This window comes from Mustela lutreola, chromosome 5, assembly GCF_030435805.1.
Source record: "Mustela lutreola isolate mMusLut2 chromosome 5, mMusLut2.pri, whole genome shotgun sequence".
Taxonomy (NCBI): domain Eukaryota; kingdom Metazoa; phylum Chordata; class Mammalia; order Carnivora; family Mustelidae; genus Mustela; species Mustela lutreola.
The window spans coordinates 139481966-139496323 of record NC_081294.1 but is presented as its reverse complement, the minus strand read 5'-3'; the positions used below and the strand labels follow the sequence as shown (position 1 = coordinate 139496323).

The window sequence follows — 14358 nt, the reverse complement described above, 5'->3', positions numbered from 1 at the left end:
CAAGATGGTCATGGGGACCACACCCAGCATCGGGTTAAAACCCGGCTATCTGCGGGAGGAAAGGCTACAGACCCTCAGCCCTCCACCCCGCCCCCCACCCTGGCAGTGTTGCTCAAGGCCCCTTTCCACTCACCCCACAGCGAGAATTATATACTGAGCTCACCAAATAATAGGCATTGTCCATGTGGCCTGTTCTGACTGAGTGCATTTGCTAGGACCTTGGGGAATGTTTTTAAGAAGAGATTTTAGGAATGACAGAATGAAATCTTAACTCTATTATAGAAGCCTGAAAGTAAAACCATAGGGTTTGTAAGTGATCCTCAAGAAAACTGAAGTTCAAGAATATGGCGGTCTTAGATTCTTTAGAATGAGGCATCACAATCACTTCTCGGCCTTTTGGCTAAGATCAAGTGTAGAATGTAGTCATCAGTCATGCTGTGGCTTTGTCAAGGCACCTCTCTTTTCCTAATGTTTCCCAATTTAGAACTTTAAGAATACAGACTTTTTTCCTTGGTTTGCAACAACATTTACCCAACTGACATGGTCTTCCTCTTCTTTTAAAAAAAAAAATTCTAGATCTTTTGATGAGACGGAATCTGAAGAATCAAGGTAAGAACTAATACTAGTCAATCAAGAGTTACATGAAACCAGAAACAGGACCGTGGTTTTGCTAAGTGGTGAATTACTGTGGCGTAAGTGTATCCCGTCACAATCTTCTTGATAATATGTGTTAGGCAGTTGATTTACAAATATGTGATAGAAAGTGAGAGAAGTCACCAGTTATATTGAACCCTACATTGTTTTATGCCAGTCCTAAGAATACTATTTTATCAATCATTGTGCTCTGAAATGATGCACTTTTCATCAGTGATTTGTCAAATAGATGGTATACCCATTTCAGATTCCTCAAAGAGATGTTGAGAAGGTGAACGCAGGGCTGGTTTGTTCCCTGTAACTCTGCTCACTATTATTCACCCACGCGGTGAGATACATAGACCTTGAGATGTCCCCACACAGCAGTTTGATCCCCTCAAAGCTAGTTTGTAGTGTTTTCTGTTTACCGTCGTCCCCTGATGCTGACATGCCTGTTCTTGACCTTTCCAGCAAACTGTCCCACCAGCCCGTGCTGCTCTTCCTCAGGGATCCATTCGTCTTGCCTACAGCCAGCGGTAATCAAACCTGTCATCTGCTAACAGCTCTTTACTGATCTGACCCTGCACCACATAAACCACGTTTTTAATACAGGTCTAACAGAGTGACATTGGTCCAGGGCTTAATAATCTGCCAATAAACCGGCGCTCTTGGTGTCGGAGACATTCAGAATTTTAATTGGGGCAGGCCTTTCTGCACGAAATGTGATTTTTCTTTCTACCTGACCAGGCAGTTTTGAATGAGAGTAATAAAGAGAAAAGATATTTATTGGCTTTTCTTTTCTTTTTGTTTTTGTTTCTGGTGGTGTTATGTTTTGGTCTCTGCTTGTTTTTTATCCAGATGATAAGGTTTGAGTCTAAGGCTCTGGTTCTTGTTTTTTTTTTTTTAATGCTTTTTCCCCAAAGCGGTGTATCTATATTACATGTATATCTTTACTTCTGTTTAGGTTATAGCATCTTAGATGGTCAGCTGTGCATTTTTAGAAGTTATATACTAAAATAGAATGAATTTATGCACACATGTAATCAATATTTTATTTTTAAAGATTTTATTTATTTATTTGACAGATCACAAGCAAGCAGAGAGGCAGGCAGGCTCCCTACTGAGCAGAGAGCCCATTGTGGGCTCGATCCCAGGACCCTGGGATCATGACCTGAGCCGAAGGCAGAGGCTTTAACCCACTGAGCCACCCAGGTGCCCCTGTAATCAATATTTTAGCCTGGGTCCTCTCTTTATGCCAAGAAATTTGAATTCTTCAGAGTTCCTCTCAAAATGGCCTGCTCTACACCTCCTCATGAGTGCCTTCTCAGACGTTACTCCTTTAGTTTTATAATAGCCTCATAAAATAGGCAAGGTGGGTATCCTCATTGGCTAATAAGAGAGTTGGAACCCCAGGAGGTCCCCAACTTGCCTGGTGTCACATGGCTGATGGGCAGACCCCCTTGGTGCTTAATTTCTTTACGTTAATTGAACATTCAGCCCTTATTAGTAGGAGTAACTAAATAGCAGAGCAACTCAATGGCAGTAGATAAGTGATTTGTTGAAACCGTACCTACATTCTGACAATAAAACCCTATCACCAGCAAGAGAGAGGGGACCATTCTGTGGCAACAGCGCGTGCACAGAGATCAGGGACTTAGCTGGCAGCGTGAAGAAGGCAGGCCAGGACCCAGCCCAGCTCCGTGGAGGGACCATTCTTAGCACCCTGATCTGAGAGAGCTGACATTCCTTTGCAATATGGGAATATGCTCTCAGAGTATGTTCCCTGTACAGCCCTTTCCGTAAGACATAATTGCCTTTCTCTAGCATTTGCTTCCTGTGTTTTAAAAAAAAAAAAAAAGGCATATTATATCAGTTGACTTTAGGTCAACAACATGTTGCCTCACGTAAGCTAGGCTAGATGAAATGGGCGATGTTCTGTAAAGCATTCTGTTTCTCTTCGGAGCATGGTTCTACCAGTGCCCTGTACGGTATAGTACTCTGTGCAGGTATGACGGACGGTCAGAAGTTTCCGGCATGGGCCCGACGCTCCTGTGGAGGTGGGGGAGCACGGGCTGATCCCTGTGAAGCCTAGTGGCCAGGGTGCTTAGGGGTCAAGGAAGGCGTTTTATGATCCTTGAGTCCGCATCGTCCCGCCGACTGAGCTGCGTGTGCTGTGCCCCTGGTGGGCAGCAAAGAACAGGAGGCACTCAGGGTCGAACTCCAGGGGCAGATACCTGGAGCTAGAAAGGGCAAAAGTAGGGATCCTTGGTAGAACATTGGCGTGGACGGAGGACTCGCGCAAATGGGGGATAGCAGTTCAGAGAGGACACAGGAATCACGGGTTTTATGGACAGGATGGCCCCAGGCGGGGGAGGGGCGGGCACCAGATCCGGTTTTGGTGCAGTTTGGCTAACCCACCTTCCTGAGTCGGATCCCTGTTGTCTTACAGGCGTGACGCAGCTGATAGGCTCTTGCAGATCTTAAGCTTTTAATCGAGAGGTCAGTTTTACTGGCATCGCATTTCTGGGTTATTTAGGCCTCTTAGCAAAACGTGGGGATACTCTTCCAGAGGATTCTGACTGTGGAAATACCATCGCAGGTGACCTGACAGTCAGACGCTATCCTCCTATAAAATGTTAATCATCAGTCTTCTCTGAACATAGGCTCTTTGGCCTGAGTTTTAATTTCTCAGGGGAATTCGGAACAGCTCTCGCGCTGGTCCCCAGCATCATCTCTGGCACGGCCACACTCCAGATATTTCTCCATCAGCTTTCATCAGACCTCCCGTCATCTTTGGCCACCGTTGACCGCTCTCTCCCCTGGGCTTTCCCACTCTCTTACTTTTCTGCCCATCCCGGACAGCCTACCGGCGGGCTCTCATAGACCCTCTTGTCTTCTCCTGGGCTTTCTTTCAGATCAACTCCTTGCTTGTGGTCTTGATGGCCTTGTGTATGTGTAGCTGGGACACCGTCTTGGGTTTCCAGCCCCACTTTCTCTCTGAGTTGGACTCTACCAGGCTCTCATAGCCCTTCTAAGAGGACTCCCTCCTGTGCTCTGCCGACTTCTTTCTGGGTCTCATAGGTGTGCACTCCGTTCCCCCTCAGGGCACTGCTGTTTCCCCCACCACCTCCCGGAGCCCTCTTCTCGTCCCCACACGGGCACTGCCTCCGCACCTTCCAGGAGGAGCTTGAGAGAGCCTTTGCCCGCTCTGCTCTCAGGGGGCTCTCAGGAGTCTCCCCGCCCCAATCCCATTCCTTTTTTTTTTTTTTTTAAAGGTCCACGTAAGCGTTTACCAGCATAAATGAGAACCAACAAAAGACGACAAGTAAATCTTTCCTCAGTCACATTCCTTGTCATCCCCTCTCAATGGGAAAGAAAGGCCAGGGCAGTCTTCAAGTAACAGCGGACGTGGAATTAAAATCACACGTATGACAAGACCAAAATCCAAAGTGTAGCATGGAGTGGAACAGATCAGGGAGAAAGTGACCTCTGATAATCAGCTCGTTGGCCGCCAGCCGGTGGACCTGGTCATAAAACACCTCTATTCCATTCACGTGGATCATTTCCTTCCTTTCCTGTCGTGATGACCCACACGGTTCCCTTATTCTCTCTCTGTCATGTTCACCTTCTGAATCTCCGGCCTCTGCTAGTTGCTCAGCACTTGCTGGACGGTAAACACACAGCGCCTTGGTCGGCCATCTTCCCTCTACCGGGGATGCCCGTCGCCCGGACACCCTCGCGCGTGGCCACCGCACCCTCCTTCCCCTGGTATCTGCTCGCAGAGGTCTTTCCTCACCTTCCCGTCTCCTCACCCTCGAGCCTCGCGCCCTGCTTCAGTTTTCCCCTTTATTTATCCTTCTGTAGACTTATTTCTTTATTTGGGAGACAGAGGGAAAGAGAGCAGGCTCAAGCAGGGGGAGGGGCAGAGAGAGAATCTCAAGCAGAGTCTGTGCAGAGCGTAGACCCTGATGCAGGGCTCCATGTCACGACCTCAGGAGGGCGACCTGAGCCGACATCAAGAGTCGGACGCTTAACCGCCTGAGCCACCCCGGCACCCCTCGCCTTGCGCTTAAACTACTGCTTGACCTATTCAGGTGGTATAGCATTACTCAGAGTAATTAATGGTATTTTCTCCTCTTCATCCTTTTCCCCCAAACTTACTTAAATTCCTTTAAGCTGAACATGCTGATGATGTCATCACACTAACCTTCAAACAAACTGTTATGTTTTGGCTGGCAGAGAATAAATACCCACCTGCTAAGCACGTCAATGTGTTCTCTTTGGGCAAATAATTGAAAATTGATCAATATCTCCACTGACGGCTCTTGGTTTCAGTACACTTCTGTGGGGGAGGAATTCTTTTAAAATTCAAAGGAACTGGGGCGCCTGGGTGGCTCAGTGGGTTAAAGCCTCCGCCTTCAGCTCAGGTCATGATCCCAGGGTCCTGGGATCGAGCCCCGCATCAGACTCTCTGCTCAGCAGGGAGCCTGCTTCCTCCTCTCTCTCTGCCTGCCTCTCTGCCCGCTTGTGATCTCTGCCTGTCAAATAAATAAATAAAATCTTTAAAAAAAAAAATTGAAAGGAACTTTGGAAAATCATTGCTCTTGATCGGGATGAAAAAATATATAGGTTTAAGTCCTACTACAGATTATTAAAGATATGTTGCATGGAAAATTATGTTGTTTCATGCTGGATTAAAGCAAACACTAAGAAATCGAGTGTCATCACCCAGAAGTCATTGAGCTGCTTGTGTACTGAAGATATGTTTTAGGCATAGCTCATGGGTGTGTTCATTTGCTTGTGTCCCTCCTAGCGTGGAAATCCCATGGTATGGGCAGGGACTATTACTTACTTCTCTTCCCAGTGATTATACCATACTTGGTACGTGATGGTAGCAGGTACTAACCATGTGCCCAGCACAGGTTCAAGTGCTTTGCTTCACCCTCCAATTTGTACAACAACCTTTCAGGCAGGTACTGTTAGGAAACTTCCCTTTACTCCTCAAAGGGAACCCACCACCACTTTGAACTTGTCCCTCTGTATTCTGAATGGCAGCCAGAGCCATCTTTGCCAAACAGGATTTAGTTCTGTCACTTTGCTTAAAATCCTTGCGGGGGTAGGGGGTGGGGGTGTTGCTGGTGGTTCTCCCTGCTTTTTAGACAAAGCCAGAATTTCTGGGCTTGCATGCCCCAGGCTTCCTCTCTCACTCTCTTATCAACACTAACCTCCATTCTAGTCTTTGAACTTTCCTGACTCCCTCCTCCCTCAGACTGGTCACCTGCCTTGCCCACCCCCCAATCTTTCTGCCCTCCCTTTGCACGTGGCTTTATGTAGTAGGTACTGTACAGAGGTTGGGTTCATAAGTGAGTGTCCTAGTTTCTGTCTGCAAGTATTGGACCAACTAATTTCCTTGCATAATAGCGATATTTATTGAAAGTGGTGGGCTTTCATGTAAATCCTAGATATAATTAATTACCTGCAGATTGAAGTTAAGAAATTGAACTTCTGGGTCATGTGATGGTTGGGGTTGGCCCCATGCAAAGTATCCTTTCATATTTTACCTCCCCTGATAACTGGAACGTGCCCCATTGGACGCACGCCTCCTCTAAAAACGTGGCTCGTTTTTTCCTGACGGGATGGTTTTCTTCAAAAGGTGCCCTTTTCAGTTAGGAAGACCGCCCCCGTTCCTCCTGCTCCCTGGATGCGTGCGCCACGGAATGACCGTCCTCAGGACAGCTTGGACTGAACGCTGCTGTAAACCACAATGGAAAAACTGCAGCCAAGTATTCCCAGTAGAAATCTTGGAATTCCTTCAAGTATATTGAGATTTTGTTAGAAATTGAATTGCCAGTGTAATCCATCTTCCTTGTGAGAAAACATTCAGATAAAGAGCTGGGGCCTAGCAGCATTAACCATTAGAACATCCCCTAAATCAATAAGCTACAAATCTGGCCGTGCATTCCTGCAGAGCCTGGTCGCGCACCCAAGCGGCTTTCGGCCGCGGCGACATGACAGATAGCGTGTCCTCAGCGAGAGCAGGCTGCAGGGTGACTCGGGTCCCCGAGTTGCTGGGGGCCTCGCCTTGTACCGGTCTGCAGAATGCAGTCGTTGCTTTTTACTGCTGTGCCTAAGAAAAGCCGTTTTCCTTTTGTTTTTCAGATTTTCCAAATGTGGTTATTGAAGGGGTCCTCCATGGGGTATTTTACCCCCATCTACAGCCCAGGTAGAAATCCTCCATGGCTAGAAGAAGCTGAAGCAGGTTTCACGGAAATCAGTATCTGCCAAATTAACCTAAACTCTATGACATAACAGCTCTAGCTCGCAGTCAAATTCACAGCCCCAGCTTAAGGCAGGGCAGGGACATTTCCATTAGAATGGTGCTTTTAAAAATAGAACCTGAACCTGGGCGGTGCTGAGGTTAAGGCCAAGTGTTTGAGACATAGAAGGTAACTGCCAGTTTCGAAAACTGTAGGTGGTGGCGGGGAGGGGCAAGTGTAACAAAACAGAAGTTACTCTGTGCTTTAGTTGCACTGTTTGCTGATTGAACATCTTATCGGGAAGCATGGCTGAGACCTATCTGCGTTGGTAGCTTTTTTTGTTGTTCAGATTTTAGGATGCCGGTCTTTTCATCATGAGATTTTCTCGGTCAGTGATAGGTACATTCCATGCGAGGGTCACAGAAACAGCCTGTGCTCGATGTGAGGACGGACCTAACTGGAAATTAAACTATGCTGACGATGTTAGGGCATTTTTAAGACTCTTGTCTTTGCGATTCACACGGCAGTGGAGTTGCTTCATACCCAGGGCTTAGCTTCTAGTGTCAGGACCTAAGATGAAATGGAACGTGGAGAGCGCCTCCTTGACAGCCGTTTCAAAAGGCGCCTTATGGGAAATCTGCGCATCCAACACAACCAGGTTTTCCTCCGGTGTTGGAAGAAAGGACAGTTTCTTCCATTGAGGACCATTTGACATTGTCGGTGTTCGTTTAGGGCAATGTTGCATAGAACCGCATACCTTTCAACACTAGAATCAGTCACCCTGCGCTCTCCAGGATGCTTGTCTTCTGAGAGACCGACGTGAACTGACTTTGCCTGAGGAGACGCCACAGTGGTAGCGCTTGGTTTCCTCAAGGTTCTTCAACCCTCATCAGGGATTACTCTTTCATTCAACTGGTGAGATTTTCATGGGATTCATTGTTATTTTCCTTATTGTTTCCTTTTCGCTGACCTCCTATATGGAATTGATGTAAGTTCAACGAATGAGCTGACCCCACTGTACATCTCACTGACATTCATATTTTGAGTAGTAAAGGACAAAAGCATATATACAGACTTTATGTATGTGCTGGATGGGGGCATTTCGTCGAAAACTGATTAATAGCTAGCCTATTTATGGTTATTCATTTTACTAAGCATCTGTGTGGGAGAAAAATATTTGGGTTCAAAATGAATAACTAAATCATGGTTTTTGGTTAAGATCTAAATATACGGGTTTCAAGCCTGCTGCGGACTTTGAGAGATAATGTTTATGATAGATGTGTTACTTCATGCTAGAAACAGGCAAGGACTCTGTAATCTAGTGTCATGAACCAAAAATAACTGAATACTCATGTGTGGGAGATATTTTTTAAATGTTTTGTTGTTAGCTATTTTGAGTTAAATAAAAACAAAGAATAAGAAGTGTTTGAATTTGTCTTCTAGGATTTTACTGGAAACACAAATTGTGTCTTGTCTTTTTATACACACACACACAACTTCTCACATACTCATAGGAGCTTATTTCTAATCTAAGTATTAAGTTACCTCATCTTTAAGCCAATAAGTACTCATTCAATAGGTGATGACTTACAAAGAGGGCAGGATTTTTTAAAAGATTTTATTTATGTATTTGATAGAGAGGGAGAGAGAGAGCACAAACAGGAAGAGCAGCAGGCAGAGGGAGAAGCAGGCTCCCCGCTGAGCAGGGAGCCCGACAAGGGACTTGATCCCAGGACCCAGAGATCATGACCTGAGCCCAAGGCAGTTACTTTACCAACTGAGCGACCCAGGCTCCCCAGGAATTTTTTTAAATATAAAAGCCAAGCATTTTTGGTGGCACACTGCTCAGGAAATCTCTTCTGAGGATTTTTTTTTAGCGATGACTTTTATTTATTATTTAATAATTTTTAATATGTAATTTCATATTCCATTTCACTTCCATTATAAGAAATAGAGGCCACAGTAGGTATTTCAAGCAGAGTGGACTAATAAGAAACTGGATGCTCGTAGAATCTTTTGGAAGGATGAGGAGAGTGAACTCCTAGGAGATAATCCAGGAGTGACTTCTGGAATCCTCCAGCAACATCTGGTACTCTACCTGCCAGGAGAGCTACAGCCTCTGCCTTAAGTAGGAATTCAGGGAGGCTGAATTCAGGAGGAATTAGGAGGCTGCTCCTGGAGCTGCTGAGGTAAAGAAAAAAAAAAAAAAAACCACCACTGCACCTATGATCCAGCTACCAACAAGTTCAGGAAGTCACTGGGACCACCTTAAATGCCTCATAGCAGTACCCAGGAAGCTGGGGCCTGGGCCTGGAACAGTGTCCAGCTGATTGCACCTACACCACCATTGCCTCTGAACCCCCATGGCCTTGCTTGCCCACAACTACAGCCTATGCAGTGGGAAGATGGTGTTCACCCACTTCCATCTTCTACTCTTATCTCATGAACGCACATCCATTAGAATCTTGTATCGATGCCCAGCTTCAAGGGAGTCTGGAAGGGGCTGGAACTTCCTGGTCGCTGAAGTTCGGGAATGGACATTGGAAAGACGATGGACTATATTTCCACAGCTGAACATGTAGTAGCATATGAAAGGATCTATAGAAAAGGAAAATCTCCCACCCTGTCTCCTGTATTCCCACTCCCGCTCTCGCCACAAGCAGCTGCTGTGCTTAGTTTAGGTGTGTGTTTGCAGAGAGAGTTCAACCACATGTAAAAAATAATGGATATTTAGTGTACGTGTTCCAACCCCCTCCCACCCCCCACTTTTTTAATAGAACGTGGATTTTTCAAAGCACGGATTCATAGACAATAGAGCAGTAAAGGGTAGAGGGACATAAACAGAAAAAAGAGAAGGAAAAGAAACCCCATTGCCACTGGAGGTAGGATGTGGGGACAGCATATCTGCTGTGTTCCTCCACAGTGCATTTGGTGGTGTGCCTGGGCTTGGTCTTTGATTCCCCCAGGGCTTCATGCAGAACCCTTCTTTGGCCTCGCCTCCACCACACGGCCATTTCTGGACCAGCACCCCTGGTGTCCTTTCTCCCTCAACCCAATGTTTCAAACGACTGACCATCTCTACAACCCCGATAATGCTGACCATCCCAACCTGGGAAGTCTGCAGTCTCATTTCACTTCGAAAAGCATAGAAATCTCATGATCACAGTTCAGAAAGAACAAATGGCTTTCATCTCCTTTGTAATGGTAATGGTAATGGCCACGCAACGTGTTTGGCCAAGGATGCCGGATGCCGGCACAGGCATTAGGGTGGCAACTCTCAAAAGCAGCCAATGACAAGTGTCGACGAAGATGTGGACACCGCAAAGCCCTCCTTGCTGGCAATGGTGTAAAATGGTGCATCCTCTGCAGAACGGTCTAGCAGTTCTTCCAAAGATGACCCTGTGAGCCAGCAGGTCCCCCCCCCCCTTCTGGGTGTATACCCGAAGGGAGCCAAGTCAAGGGACTTGAACAGATCATTTGCACACCCCAGTTCTTAGCATTGTTCACGAACACCAACAGGTGGAAACAATGCAAGTGTCCATCCGTAGATGAATGGCCAAACAGAATGTGGTCTGTGCTTGGAATGGGATGTTACTCAGTGCCCAAAAGGAAGGAAGTTCTCACACATGCTATAGCTTGGGTCAAAGTGAAAGGACCACTCCTGTGCGATTCTACTACTATGAGATACCTACAATAGTCCAGCTCCTAGAGACAGAAAGTAGAACGGTGGTTGTCAGTGACTGGCGGAAGGGGGAAATACACACTGATTCAGCAGGGGAAGATGAGAAGGTTCTGGAGATGGGAGAGACAGGGATGCTTGGATGATAGTGTGACTGTACTTTACGCCACTGAGCTATACTCTTTGTAACGGTCAAAATGGTAAATGTCGTGTCATGCATGTTTACCAAAAAGCTTTTCAAGTTTTACTTTTTAAAGGATTTTAAGTGAGTGTGGATGTAATACACTAAAATGATATCTGCCGGGGAGCAGGAGGGATTTGGACACACATCCTGGGTGCCATGCTCCTCTCCCTGACAGCCTCTCCAACAGCAGTTCTCCCTCAGGGCTACGCCGGGTCTCTGAATCACTAAATCTGGGGTGGGTAGGGGCCTTTCTCTGGGTACTTCAAAAAACAACCGAGTTGATGCCGATAATGCACATATGGTAGGAACCCCTTTTGGGGGGATGTGAGGCTGTAAGATGCTTTACAAACTACTCTTCTTTCACGGCTGCTGACTTTCCTACCTCCTGCAGGACCCGCTGTGAAGAGAACATCCTTCCGACTCCCGCAGGAGGCCACAGGGAGGTAGGTGTACCTCATAGTCCTTTAGAGTGTGTAACACACGCACCGCAGACTGGGCGACTTGTGAACAGCCTGATCCATTTCTCATGGTTCTGGAGGCTGGGAAGTCCAAGCTAGGGCCCATGCACATTGAGGGTCTGGTGTGGGGTGATCTTTCCTATGTCCTCACATGGTAGGAAAGGGGTGAGGAATTCTCTGGAGCCTCTTAGAAAGGTACCCATCCCTTACTATCTCCTACCTCCAAACACCACCACACTGAGGATTGCGTTTCAACGTACGAATTTGGGGCTGGTGGGAGGGACACCGACATTCAGACAGCAGGACTCTGCAGAAGCAGCAAGAGCGACAGGCACCTGTGAGTCGTGGTCTCACTGATGCTCTTGTTGAACATGTATTCAGTTCCTCCTCCATGCCTCCGAGCTCCCTCACCGGATTAAGGCACTGTGTCAGGCATCTAAAGAACAGAGACAGAATCATTGCTTTTTTTGGAATTTGGGACCATTTACTAGAGTGTCTTTCTGTTTAATTGCATTGGTTATGAAGTTCAGGGAGTAAGGCTGTCCTCTCCAGCCTCTCCATAGACACAAATTTGAAGCTGTCCTTTTCATCAGGGCTTTGTTGCGGTTTTCATCCTTGATGATAATTACAGATTTTGAATTCTGCAGCGGAAACCCAGGGAAGAAGCAAACACTAACTCAAAACCGACATTTCTGCAACATTTGTGTTTCCTGCCCCGGGAGCATGTGTAGTGAAAGTCTGAACTCTGGTGAGGATGAAGAGACATTCATTTTCGTATGAGGGGGAGCAGGGTACATTGAAATGGTAAACCTCTAAAGTCCCTAGAATTAGGTAGAGAAGAATCTGGTTTTATATCCTAAGAGTAGAACTGTTAAGTCTGACCTCTAGAATGTGAAACGTTTTCTGTCTTCAGGACTCTCCCGTCCATCAGTCAGAGAGACACTGCAGCAGTGTCTCCAGCTTTGACCCTCTATTTGGGTACTCCTGTGTGCTGAGCTCCTACTGAGTGCTACATAGAGTTGGATAGGGTTTTTTTCAGACCTCATCCCAGTATAACTTCACAAACTTTTTATGAGCTTTCATTGAAAAAGAAAGTAAAGTTCAGAGGGATTGGTAAGTAGCTACTACGTCTGAGTGCCAGTTTGGGTGCCGAGAGGTACTAGGCTAAATTCTTTCCATAGATTGTCCCACTGAAGACTCACGACATCTTTATGAGGTCTGTATTCTTACCATTCCACTTTTACAGAGAGAAATGAAAGCTAGAAAGACAAAAGACCTTTGCCAAGGCTACCAGTTAATAAAGGAGATCACATTTTGAAACCTTAATCCCCCAAATTTAGGCTCATGCACTCCCCCATCAGTTTCCCAGTACAGTGGTTCATATTTATGTACATATTTGAGCCACACGTGAGTACTCTAGTGGGAAAGAGCTGGGCGTATAGTGGTTGCTGATCTTTCTACAGGACGTTGCAAATTACCGGGCGCTTTCCCCTCCCACGTGATGAAACCAGGCTCTGTGTGCCCAGCTGCAGCTCCTCCTGCATCTGCCTGTGTCCACTGGCACTGCAGGCTGATCGGCACACCAGAGCCACAGGTGTCTTTTTCAAGTGTCCATCAGATCCTGTCACCTGCTGCCGATCTTCCAGGAGCTTCCATTCCCCACGTAAAGCTGAAATTCCCGCCACCCTCTCCAAGTTCCTCCTTCAGATATTCATCCCATGGTGACACTGGTGTTTCCATCTCCAGAACTTGCCAACCCTGGTCCTTCCTCAGGACCTGCTGGTCTCTGGCTGAAATAGACATTCTCCCTTAGGAAGATGGTCATTCTCAAACCTGCTAGGTCTCCGCTTGTACCTCCCCTCCCCCAAAGAACCCCTCTTTGGTCACGCCAGTCTGCACCATGATTTTTAAACATCCCTAGCACTGAAGTAGAGTTGACACACACTAGTTTCCAGTGTGCAACATGATTGAACAATTCTGTACATTACCCAGTCCTCACCATATGTGCAGTCACCATCTGCCACTGTACAACCTTATTACAACACTGTTGACGCTATGCCCTGTGCTGTACTTTTCATCTCTTTGACTTACTTATTGTGTAACTGGAAGTTTGTATCTCTGAATTCCCATCACCTACTTAGCCCATCTCCCCACCCCCTCCCCTCTGGCAACCGCCAGTTTGTATCTGTGAGTCTGCTTGTGTGTCCGTTCATTTGTTTTTTGGTTGCACATGTAAGTGAAATCATGTGGTGTTTGTCTCTCTCTGACTTCTTGTGCATCAGAGCAAACTATTACTTCATAGCAGTTTTCATCATCTGTAATTATCCTGTTTATTTGTTGACTTTCTTTCCCCTGCAAAGAACTTGAACTCTGTGAGAGCAGGGGCATCTCCTGACTTGTTTCTGCTCCTCCTTCAGTGCGGGGGGGTCAGTAGATCTCAGGAGACACTGTTGAAGGAGTAGGTGCCCAGTGCCCGTGTTCCCAGTGCCCAGCTCAAGGGCAGGAGAACCTTCATAAATGCATGTGGAGTCAGTGACCATGAATGAGGATTTGCGAACATCTTCCCCAGTTCCTGTAACATTTCATTACGTCCTGATCTGAAAACAATGATTTCCTACAATTGCTCACTAATTTGATTGGGTTGGGTAACTACACACTTGGGTGATTTCTTAAACTATCCTACTTAATAAATGATGAAGCTAATTCAGTGGTTAGAAGCCATGTTTGGGAGATGCCCTAGGGCAGTGATTTTCAAAGTTTGGACCTGGAACCAGCAGTACTGGTATAACCCAAGAACTTGTTGGAGTATTATTTCTTAGGTCCTGCCCTAGATATACAGACTTCGGTCACTGCTCTGAGTGTGGGGCCTGGAGATCTGGTAAGCCCTTCAGGTGATTCTCAGGCACAAGGAAGTCTGAGAACCACACTAGGACATTTCAAATTGTTTTCGTAATTTTTTTTGTTGCCTTCTATTTTTAAAAAAATATTTTATTTTTAAATGTTTTTTTAAATATTTAAACTTTAAAAAAATGTTTTTAATTAAAAAAATAACCTCACTATTTCTAGGGGGAGCAGACACAGAGTCAAACATTGTCAGTCTGGCTACAACAGAAGGCTGATGATACCTTTAGGACAACAGTCCAACCC

At 46.2% G+C, this 14358-nt stretch overlaps 1 protein-coding gene across 2 annotated transcripts in view; it reads left to right on the top strand.

Annotated features, from left to right (window-relative positions):
* SNX24 (sorting nexin 24) overlaps positions 1 to 8321 on the top strand; it is a 161891-nt gene extending 153570 nt beyond the window's left edge. For both annotated transcript variants that reach the window (XM_059175744.1, XM_059175745.1), the window contains 3 exons: positions 577 to 609; positions 1105 to 1169; positions 6793 to 8321. In XM_059175744.1, coding sequence (XP_059031727.1) covers positions 577 to 609; positions 1105 to 1169; positions 6793 to 6860 — 166 coding nt within the window. In that variant the 3' untranslated portion in view covers positions 6861 to 8321. The remainder of the gene's footprint in view (positions 1 to 576; positions 610 to 1104; positions 1170 to 6792) is intronic.
* The last annotated feature ends 6037 nt before the right edge of the window (positions 8322 to 14358 follow it).